The 12,025-nt window shown below is 41.2% G+C and overlaps 1 protein-coding gene across 1 annotated transcript in view; it reads right to left on the bottom strand.

Annotated features, from left to right (window-relative positions):
* The window catches only part of CASQ2 (calsequestrin 2), a 70,114-nt gene that overhangs the window by 41,895 nt on the left and 16,194 nt on the right, over positions 1–12,025 (bottom strand). The window contains exon 2 of the mRNA XM_033200748.1: positions 3,619–3,703. Coding sequence (XP_033056639.1) covers positions 3,619–3,703 — 85 coding nt within the window. The remainder of the gene's footprint in view (positions 1–3,618; positions 3,704–12,025) is intronic.

The raw sequence follows: 12,025 nt of genomic DNA, 5'->3' as shown, positions 1-12,025 counted from the left end.
TCCCTTTGCTTCCTGGCCACGTGCTTATATGGAAAGGTGAGTAAAGGAAAAGTCACTGAGCGTTATTCTCTAGACTTATGTATTCCTTGTTCCCCAAGCCTGGAATGACCTCCATCTTGGTTAGCTTCTTCAGGTATCAGCTTAGGATTCATTTTTCTTAAGAAAGGTCACTTCAGTCTCACTGAGCTCATGCCATTATTGATCTTTCTTCAGCTCAATTTACAGGTCTTCACTATCACAGTGAGTTCTCTGAGGGTAGGATCATTGTCTTCTTGGTATCCCAGTGCCTTGTACAGAGCCTGTGCACATCAGCAACCCATTAATGTATGTGACCAGGATGGACAGCTTGCTTTCCTGTTCCAGTTGAATCCCACACATCTTCTTTATCCAGTTGGCCAGTAGATGTTGCAAGGACAGGCTCAGCATCTTCTTACTTTGCTGCCCTTTAGCACCCTTGGTCTGATGCTGTGTACCTTAACAAACGCTTGTTGGAAAAATGCATTTTCCTCCTTAGGAATGTTAAATAGCCAAAGCTGGCATTTAGTCCAATTGCATGGCATCCTTAATTCCTTAGACTGCTTTAAAACTCTATTAGTTGGAGAAAGTTTTCTCCAAATGAACTCTTCTGCAGAACCTCCAGGGACAGGAAGGCTAGATTGCTGCCTGCTGTGTCCCAAGGCATCCATGAGGTGTAAGGAGCCTTTGGCACATAGGTGGGAAATGGTGGAGGCACCATTTGTAAATCAAAAGGAGCAATGTGACAGGTATTCTTTTTGTTTGTTTGTTTTTTGAGACAAGGTTTCCCTCTGTCATCCAGGCTGGAGTGCAGGGCCATGATCATGGCTCCTGCCTCAGCCTCCTGAATAGCTAAGACTACAGGCATGTGCTACCATGCAGGCTAATTTTTGGTATATACATATATATACACACATATATATGAAAAATTATATATTCTATATATATGAAAAATCATACATTATATATATTATATAATATATATAATATATACCTAATTACATGCTTGTACTATATATATATATATAGTACAAGCATGAGACACTGTGTCTGGCCCTGCCAGATTTTCTTGATATCAATGATGGCCGATTTCAAAAGGTGCCCTAGGGAACATCAGCCAGTGTCCTGCTGTTGGATTCTGTCTTGAGCAAAACCACAGTAGGAAGGCTACTGCAACTGTTCAGGCACAACTTGATAGAGGTCAAAATAAGGCAAACGGAAAAGGAATGAAGATGAAGGAGCAGGTTCACAAAATACCTCCACTGTCTTATAAACCCCAAAGGATCAAATAACCAGAAGGAACCTGCCCCAACTCTTCCAAACCGAGCTTGTTTCGGTGTATCAAGCCCCATCATATCCTTTCCTCATCTATTTTTATGTATACTTGCTCAGTTTGTCCACCCAAAAGTTTTAGATCACTGGGACACTAGTTTTTTTCTCTCACTAAATTTGCTGGGAATTTCCCCAAATTCAGCTTCTCATTAAACCAATGGGAAGGCAGAAGAGGAATCAAGAGACTGCTGGGGAAGGAGGCAGAACTCATTAAACTGTTGTTGTTTGTTTGTTTTGAGACAGAGTCTTGCTCTGTCTTCCAGGCTAGAGTGCAGTGGCACGATCTCAGCTCACCGCAAGCTCTGCCTCCCGGGTTCACGCCATTCTCCTGCCTCAGCCTCCCAAGTAGCTGGGACTACAGGTGCCCACCACCACACCCAGCTAATTTTTTGTATTTTTAGTAGAGACAGGGTTTCACTGTGTTAGCCAGGATGATCTCCATATCCTGACCTTGTGATCCGCCTGCCTCAGCCTCCCAAAGTGCTAGAATTATAGGCGTGAGCCACGGCGCCCAGCCATTAAACTGTTTTTGGCTCTAGGGAGAGAGTTCAACATATTTTGCTCCCATACTCAAGGGAGAAAAATATCCCTTAATATGTCTCCAGGGAAAGAGATATCTCAGGCATTCTTTATTTTTATTTATTTATTTACTCATTCATTCATTTATTTTGAGACAGAATCTCACTTTGTTGCCCAGGCTGGAGTGCAGTGGTGCAGTCATGCAGGTAGAAGTCACAGCAATCTTGACCTCCCTGGCTCAAGCCATCCTCTCATCCCAGCCTCCCAAGTAGCTGGCACTACATGCACACGCCACCATGCCCAGCTAATTTTTAAATTTTTTATAGAGATGAGGTTTCGCTATGTTGCCCAAGCTGGTCTCAAACTCCTGGGCTCAAACAATCCTCTGTCCTTGGCCTCCCCAAGTGCCCAGACATTCTTAATAACTCATCATAATTTTATAGTCATGAATTCTTCCTTGTGTCTAACCTAAATAGTTTCCTATAATTTAAATCTTTTTTTTAAAAAAGACTGATCTGCTTGAAAATAAAATAGAAAACAGTTGTCTGTAATTTTCCAGGATAATGGACTTTTATGTACCTGAAGGTATTTATTTATTGAACCACGACTAATCTCTTTTTTTTCTGTACTTACCACTCCAAATCCAATTAATCTTTCTTCAAAGATCCTATTTTATAACCTGCTATTTTTTTTAATAGCCATTCTTCACTGGTCATGGAGAAGAAGCCAAATGGACAGTACATGTGTGTCAGTGTTTGAAAATCAGAGGAGCAGACCAGGAGCTGTGGCTCACCCCTGTAATCCCAACATTTTGGGAGGCCAAGGCGGGCAGATCATTCGAGGTCAGGAGTTCAACACCAGCCTGGCCAATATGGTGAAACCCTGTCTCTTCTAAAAATACAAAAAAATGAACTGAGCGTGGTGGCGTGTGACTGTAATCTCAGCTACTCAAGAGGCTGAGGCACAAGAATCGCTTAAATCCAGGAGGCAGAGGTTGCAGTGAGCCGAGATCATACCACTGCACTCCAACCTGGGTGACAAAGTGAGACCATGTCTCAAAAAAAAAAAAAAAAGAAAAGAAAAGAAAAGAAAGAAAGAAAAAGAAAACCAGAGGAGCTACCTATATTCTCTCTCTTTGGGATTACAGCATTGTGAATCTTAAAGTGCACTGTACTTAAGCCTGACATATCGACACTAGAGAGTACAACTTCCATTGTGCGGTCACTTAACCATACCTCACCTATGTCCTCCCTCTCATCCTTGGTGATAATGCCCAGCTGGGGTTTAGCCTTAAATTTAAAAAGCACTGTTACCCTGGCATTATTACTATTAATGCTATCTTTTGTTGGCTGCTTCAGCTGCAAGGCAATGAAATAACATGTGATGAAAGAAGAGAATTTTTAACTCTCTCAGAGAGATCACCACAGTGGTGAGCTAAGAGAAGCTGGCCTTTTAGCTTGCTTTAGAAGCTGAAAATAAAAACTTAACTCTTTAGCATCAGTTTCTCCAGGAAGAAACCCTCCTCATTGTACTGATACAACCATCTCTTACACGATTAATGTGAAATTATTCAATTCAGGCCTATATTTACTTTTATGAAACCCTTCTCCAACCAAAGATGAAGGTATGCAGGATCATTTTATATATTTAAAAGAGAGTCTGCTTATGCAAGAATAATTGCAACTAGACTTTTCCTTTTGCAAGACACATTCCTTTCTTTCCCACATACAGTATCTCAAAAATCACACTTACCCAGTTTCTTGGCAAGCTTGGCTTCTTTCTTGGCATCCACCATCACAAAGCCTATAGCTTTATGTTCAAGGACCTGGGCCACAAGCTGAAGAAACAAATGGAAAGATGAGTGTGCTAAGGGCAGAAATATGGTAGAAAATATTACAGAATTACTATCCTCATGTATCAACAGAAGGGTTTTCCTCTATACTTTCTGTTACTATGTGACCAAGTCAAGAGTAGCAGAGGAAATGTACTGCTGTCCCTTCCGGAGAAGGATGATTCAGGAGAATGCTGAGAATCAAGGAAGGAAAATCTGAGGAGCAGACCTAAGACAGAAAATTTGGAAGAGTATACCCACTGTCACATACCAGTTTCTGCCCTCGGAGTAGATAAAACCTGGATCAGGAGAAAGAAGAATCAGGAAGGAAGCATAGGTGCCTGACAAGGGACCCTGAGCCTTTCTCTAGCTGCCAAATGTAGCTGGGGTAGAGTGGGAACACAAGAGGACCTAAGAAAAAAGGAGGCCTGTGTCCTCAATATCCAAGCATTACCCTCAATTCCCCGACTCCTGGGCTTGTGAAGCAGGAATGCCCATTGGGTGAATAGACCTGAGATGTCCTCTCAAGGTTCGCTGAAGCACACTAAGACTTGTAGAGTATCGGGGGTCAGGAGTTCGACTTCAAAGGCCAGGAGGATGCAGAAGTGTCCTAGATGGACAGGTAGCTGAAAACTTCTCTGGGTAGACACCAGCATAGATGATGACACCAAGCACAAGATTGCCATTATGTTAAGCTTCCTGAAATGCAGAGATGAGCAAGTAGGGAATACTTGCTTACTTCAGGACTGAGACCTAATTCTTGCCATCTGTTTGAACAGGGACTTGAAACAGAAATGGAATGGAGATGCTACCAGACAGATCATGAAATACTCATACTACTTTTTTTAGTTGAACTTTAAAAAAGAGATAATTGTAGATTAACATGCAGTAGCTGTGAGAAATAATACATCTTGTACATTTTATCCAGTTTCCCTCAGCAGTAACATCTTGCAAAACGGAGGTACAATGTCACAAATTGGGTACTGACATTGATACAGTTAAGATACAGAACATTTCCATCACCACAAGGATCCCTCTGTTGCCCTTCACGGTCACACCCACTGGTTCCTGTCCCCATCCCCAACCACTAATTTGTTCTCCATTCCTATAATTTTGTCATTTCAAGAATGTTGTGTAAATGGAATTATATAGTATGTAACCTTCTGAGACTGACTTTTTTCACTCAGCATAATTATGTAGAGATTTGTCTAGGTTGTTGCATGTATCAATATGCTGTTTTTTTTTTATTGCTGAGTGCAATGTATGATATGAATGTACCACAGTTTGTTCAATCGTTCACTCACTAAAGGATATGTGCGTCGTTCCCAGTTATTGGCTAGTATGAAGAGAGCTGCTATAAACTTTTGTGTATAGGTTTTTGAGTTAAATATTAGTCTTAATGTCTCTGAGATAAATGTCTAATAGTACAATTGCTGGGTTGTGTGGTAGTTACATGTTTAGTTTTTAAAGAAGCTGCCAAACTATTTTTCAGAGTAGCTGTATTATTTTACCTTCCCATGAGCAAGGTATGAATAATCCAGTTTTTCCACGTCTTTGTCAGGACTTGGTAGCATAACCATTTTTCGTTTTAGTCATTCTGACAGGTACGTAGTGCTATCTCATTGTGGTTTTAATTTGCATTTTCCTAATGGCTTATAATGTTAAGCATTTTTTAATGTGCTTATTTGTTGTATGTATGTTCTCTTCTATGAAATGCTTGTTCACATCTTTTGCTCATTTTTCAACTGGATTGCTATTTGGTTGTTGAATTTTGAGAGTTTTTTAATATCAGTCCTTTTTCAGATACATGGTTTACAAGTATTTTTTTTTTACGCTGTATGTGTGTCATTTCATCTTCTTTTTTTATTTGACAAATAATAATTGTACATATCCATAGGGTACACAGTGATGTTTTGATTCATATAATGTATAGTGAGCAGGGTAATTAGCATACCTATCATTTCAAATATTTATCACTTTCTTGTGTTGAGAACATTCAATATCCTAATCATTTCATCTTCTTAATAGGATCTTTCACAGAACAAAACTTTTCAATTTTGATGAAGTCCAGTTGATCACTTTTTTCATTCAGGGATTGTACTTTTGATGTTAAGTCCAAGAACTCTTTGTCTAGCCTCAGATCCTGAATTCTCCTATTTTTTTCTAAAAGTTTTATGGCTTTTCATTTTACATTTAAGTTCATGATTCACTTTGAGTCAAATTTAAAATAGGTTGAGGTTCCTTTTTCTTTTTTTGCCAATAGATGTCCAACTGTTCTGACACTTTTTGGTGAAAAGGCTGTCTTCATCCATTCAATTGCTTTTGTTCCTTTGTCAAAAATCGGTTGGCATATTCATGTGGGTCTATTTGTGGTTTCTCAATTCTGTTCCATTGCTCTATATGTCTGTTCCTCTGCCAAGACCACATAGTCTTGATTGCAGTAGCTAGGATCAAGTATATCTGAAAGCAGGTAGACTATCTCTATTCACTTTATTCTTTTTTTTTTCTAAATTGCTTTAGCGATACTAGTCCTTCAGCGTTTTTGTATAAACTTCAGAATAATCTTGTTTATACATCCAAAAATCTTACTAGAATTTTGGTAGGAATTGCATTAAATCAATTCAATCAACTTGTGTATCAACTTGGGAAGAGTGACATATTTACTATGTTGAGTCTTCCAATTCATGAATATGGTATGTCTCTCCACTTATTTGATCTTCTTTGGTTTCTTTCATCAACATTGCACAGTTTTCAGCCTACAAGTCTTGCACAAGTTTTGTTAGATTTATATCTAATCAGTTAAATTATTTCAGCTACTGTAAATGGTATTGTATTTTTAATTTTCATGTCCATGTGTTTATTGCAAGTATATAGATATACAATTAATTTGTTAATGTTAATGCGAAACTCACTTATTAGTTCTAAGAGGTTTTTGTTTTGTAGATTCCTTGGGATTTTTCTAGGTAGACAATTTTGTCACTTGCAAATAACTTCTTCCTTTTTAATCTGCATGCCATTTTATTTATGTTTCCTTACTGCACTGGTGAGAACTTCTAGCACTATTTTTAATAGGAGTGATAAGAACGTCTTGTTTTCTTAAATTTTTTGTTTGTTTCCCAATCTTAGAAGTTCATTCATTTTTCCTTTCTTCATTCATTCATTTTTCTATCAGTTTTTGCTTTGCGTATTTTGCAGTTCTATTTTTTGGTCCAGAAACCTTTAGGATTTATTGCCTTCTTGATGGTTTGACCCTGGGTCTGTTTGGCTCTACAACTCATACTATGAATCCCTCTACTTTCTTTTCTATGTTTGTTTATTTCATATCTTCTTCATTTTTACGTCTTCCTTTCATTGTTCCCAGTATCTGTGTCTTCTCCTTCAGAGCTCCTCTTCTGAATATCTTGAGGTTTTTCTTTGCATATTCATTCTTCCCTCCCAGACTTTTTTTTTCTTTTCTTTTTTTTTTTTTTTTTTTGAGACAGAGTCTCGCTCTGTCGCCCAGGCTGGAGTGCAGTGGCCGGATCTCAGCTCACTGCAAGCTCCGTCTCCCGGGTTTACGCCATTCTCCTGCCTCAGCCCCCTGAGTAGCCAGGACTATAGGCACCCACCACCTCGCCCAGCTAGTTTTGTTGTATTTTTTTAGTAGAGACGGGGTTTCACCATGTTAGCCAGGATGGTCTCGATCTCCTGACCTCGTGATCCACCCGTCTCAGCCTCCCAAAGTGCTGGGATTACAGGCTTGAGCCACCGCACCTGGTCCCCTCCCAGACTTTTTCATCTGTTCCCAGGCTCTTTCTTTCTCTCTGGCTTCTAACCATTTCCATTCCTTGAAGAGCAAGGATTGTGAGCAGAAGCACCAAGAGCAGCTCCGAGGAGTACCTCTGGTGGTTGGGGACTGGGAGGTGGGTGTGGAATGGCAGGTAGCAAATGAGCCAACCCCCACCCCTACCCCTCATTCAGTTTTCTCTTATTTATTTTATTTTGGCTGGAACTAGGCAAAACTTAGGATGAAAGGCATCATCAGTGTTTATGCATGACTCATCTCGAGACTTTCTGCAGTGCCTAAACAGACCAACCTTTCTGCAAGTCACTTGGCTTCACTCTATTGCATTTAATCTATTAGACAAGGCCATTTTTTAATGACTTTTCTGGTTTCCAGCATAAGCCCCTGTGTTCTATTTAGTGCTGTCAAAATCTTAAGTTAAATGTTCCCCTGTATATCATTCAGAGTCAGTAAGGATGGGACCTAATAGCTTTGCGGTATAGTAAGTTTTCTTACTCCTAGTACGTGAGCCTCTGACAGTGGTTCTTAAACTTCAGTGTGCATAAGAATCACTCAGGGACTAAAGTGGGGCTTCCTGGGCCTCAGCACAAGAGAGTAGAAAATAGACCTGGGTGGGGCTCAGGAATCTACATTTTTATAAACCACACTACCACACCCCATTATTCTAACACAGCAGATCTCAAACCACACACTGAAAAACACTGCTATAAATGGTTGTCAGCACATCCAAAGTGACATGACACACTGCTCTTCTGACTGCTTGGCTCTTTAAGCCCCTCTACCTTTGGCATAGGAGAGAAGTAGTCATAATAGTAAGAATAACCAATGACACAAAATAAGAAATTAACTCTGAGAATTAAACAGAGAATTTAACTCTGGTCTCTCCTAGGTATGCACTACCATGTTTTATTTGGTTTTAGGCAGATCCAAATGTGTGCCTCTCATAGGCACGTAAAGCATGGCCTTCTGGTTATCTTATGGATATTTATATGTGATTTTTGAAGATTTATGAGTGGGAGGTGCTATCTCAAATGAACTCTAATCTTTTTTCCTGATTCCCTGGTTAAATAAACACAGCCAATCACTGTCCTGTGCTACAGATGGAGAGACAGAGCAAGCAATAACACATGGGCCAGGATCCCATGCCTAGCTGAGACTTTCCCACCTCCTCTTTGGCACCTTAGTCAAAATGCCTCCAGAACTCCCATCACTCTTGCCTCCCATGCTGATAAGACCCAAAGTCTGCCCACTGGAGTTCTGTCATCACTGCCGTCAGTCCTAGCAAGTCTCCTTCATGGGAGCCAAGGGTGCCGGGGCTGGCAGCACTTGAGAGAACAATGAGACTGGGAAGGGGAGAATGGCTGTGGTAAAACTCTGGGACCTTCTAGGTGACTCCTGACATGGCAGCCAGGAGCCTCTGCTGGGCCAGTGGGGCAGGCAGGAGTCTGTCTACCTCTCACATTTGGGTTGGCCTTGCCTCCACTTTTGTTTGGCCCTAAATCTCCAGCTCACATGTTCCCTTCTCTCCTGCAGCCTAGTCTCACTGCATTCTCAGGTCACTGCCAGCCCTGGCCACCCTTGGCTGCAGAGCCCAGCTCCAGTTCATCTTTCACTCCATTCTCCTCTCTGGAACTCCAAAAACCCCTCACAAGGGCATAGTACTCTGGCACTTATTGTGTAATCATTAGAGTTGGGTATAGTCTCTATATTGTGACTCTTTCCTCCATAAGAAGAAGGACCCGGTTTTGTGCTTCTTTTGTATCTTGCAGTTTCTTGGAGACACTCAGCATACTTGTGGATGAATGGGTGGATTGGTCCAAGTACTTCACAAGTTCAAGGGCCTTGTAAGCCAAAGAGTTAGAGGCAATTGTCATCAAATACAGTGACAAAGAGTTACATACATGAGAAAAAAAAGCAGAGTCAATATATCTCCTAAATTCCCAGACAACTAGTACACACTTTTCAGATAGGTTGGCAATTTTCTCCTGTTGATGTACAACTGTTTCTCTGCTGGTTTTGTTTATTTGGTTAGTTACCTCTTAGATAATCCATCCTAGCGAATGGGGTTGTCTCTTATCGGTTGGTTATATTCAGCCTCTGGGCATTGGTCAGTGCTCATTCTTTCTAGAAACATTAGGATTTGCTTTAACCATTACTGATTCTATTGATCACAAAAAACGTTTTTTAAAAGTTCTTTTAAGGTCCTTAAGGTTTTGTTTTGTTTTGGGACTTGATCTCACTCCTTTGCCCAGGCTGCAGTGCAGTGGCACAATCACGGCTCACTGAAGCCTTGACCTCCCAGGTTCAAGCAATCCTTCCACTTCAGCCCCCTGAGTAGCTGGGAATACAGGCCTGCACCACCACGCCTGGCTAATTTTCTAAGTTTTGTCAAGACAGGGTCTTGCTTTGTTGCCAGGGCTAGTCTTGAGCTCCTGGGCTCAAGTGGTCCTCCCACTTTGGCCTCCCAAATTGTTGGGATTACAGGCATGAGCCGCTGCACACAGCCTAAAAAGTTCTATGTAAATAATATGAATAATTCAATAGGAAAGAAGAGGATATTTATAATATAGCTTTACTCTTGTTAAAAGATTGTCCTGTAGGTATTTATTGCACTACTGTTACCCCTGTAATGACAGGGTGGATCCAAGTAGATCTCATCTTCGAATGAGTAAATGACTCATGGATACTATGGCCCAGTTGTTAAGTGCACAGGGCTTGGAATCAGAGACCTGGATTTTTGACTTGTCCACAAGCCTGTGCTGTGACTCCAGTGTAAAAAGTGGACAACACCAATATCTATTCAATGGGACTGTTTTGATGATTTAACTGAAATAATGCATGTAAAGTGCTTGGCACAGTTCTTGGCATGCAGTAAGTGCTTAGTAAACATTAGATTTTCTTCTTAATATTATGACAGCTGGCTAGGGTTCTGGATCTTGTGCCAATTCAGAAATACCATAGTGTAAAATATTACAATGGAAAGAGAGCAATTATTAATTGAGAACCTACTGTGTTAGCAAAAATGTGTAAGACACATGTCAGCTCCAAGGATCTTGTGATTTAATGAGGGAGGAAATTCATTAAAAAAAAATAGCTCTTAATCCCAGCACTTTGGGAGGCCGAGACGGGCGGATCACGAGGTCAGGAGATTGAGACCATCCTGGCTAACACAGTGAAACCCCGTCTCTACTAAAAAAAAATACAAAAAACTAGCTGGGCGTGGTGGTGGGCGCCTGTAGTCCCAGCTGCTTGGGAGGCTGAGGCAGGAGAATGGCGTGAACCCGGGAGGCGGAGCTTGCAGTGAGCTGAGATCCAGCCACTGCACTCCAGCCTGGGCGACAGAGCGAGACTCCGTCTCAAAAAATAAAATAAAATAAAATAAAATAAAATAAAATAAAATAAAAAATAGCTCTAGGGCTGGGGGTGGTGGCTCACGCCTGTAATCCCAGCACTTTGGGAGGCCAACGCGGGAGGATCACGAGGTCAGGAGATCAAGAGTGCCCTGGCTAACACGATGAAATCCCGTCTCTACTAAGAAAAATACAAAAAAAATGGCGGGGCGTGGTGGCCGGTGCTTGTAGTCCCAGCCACTTGGGAGGCTGAGGCAGAAGAATGGCGTGAACCTGGGAGGCGGAGCTTGCAGTGAGCCAAGATCACAGCACTGCACTCCAGCCTGAGAGACAGAGTGAGATTCTGTCTTTAAAAAAAAAAAAAAAAAAAAAAAAAAAAAAAAAAAAAGCTCTAGGTGCTACAGGATTAGGACAAAAAATAAGAGCTATGGAGATTTAGAAAGTTTGCGAGCTGGGAGGTCAAATCCTGCAGAGCCTAGTGGGTTGTGATGAATACTGTGTATTAAATTTCCATGCACTCAGGATGAACCTAAATCCCTAACATGGCCAAGAATGTCCTGCACTCTTTGTCCCACCTGTCTCCAGCCTCATCTGGGGTCACTCTGTTTCTTACTTAATACAACTGTCTTCAGCTCCTCAAAACATCAAGCTTGTTCAGGTCTTTGCACAGGATCACCTCCTTCAGCTGTACTCTCAAGCCCTAGGCCAGTTGAAGATTCAGCTGCTTGCAGGGACGTGGATACCTTGTTCTGATTCACACAAAGGCACCAACACGTGCTCTGCTTCTACACACACCCTTCACTCCAAATAGAATTCCTTTTCCCTGTCTGTTTGCTGGTTTCTACTTTCCTTGAAGTCTACATTTAAAAGTCAGTTCCTCTAAAGGCATTCCCTGACTCCCAATCTCAATTTTTCCCTTTTTACCCTTGATCATAGCACCCTGTGCTTTTCCTTTGCAACCATTCCGCAGTTGCAAGTGCACATTAATTTATATGATTCTTTGTCTAGCAATTGTCTATGTTGTAGCCTATAAGCTCTATGTCCATGTCTGTTTTTCTCCCATGCTATCTCTAGCACCTAGCATAATACCTCAACAGAGTAGATTTCAAAAACAAAAACAAAACCAGTAGTTTCTTCAGTAAATGAATGAATGAAGAGGGAGGCTGCTTAGAAAAGGGGATGCCAGCTAGACCT

The sequence above is a fragment of the Trachypithecus francoisi genome, unplaced genomic scaffold (assembly GCF_009764315.1).
Source record: "Trachypithecus francoisi isolate TF-2019V2 unplaced genomic scaffold, Tfra_2.0 Lachesis_group5, whole genome shotgun sequence".
NCBI classification, from domain to species: domain Eukaryota; kingdom Metazoa; phylum Chordata; class Mammalia; order Primates; family Cercopithecidae; genus Trachypithecus; species Trachypithecus francoisi.
The sequence above is the reverse complement of the archived record's forward strand: the minus strand, read 5'-3'. Positions and strand labels throughout refer to the sequence as shown.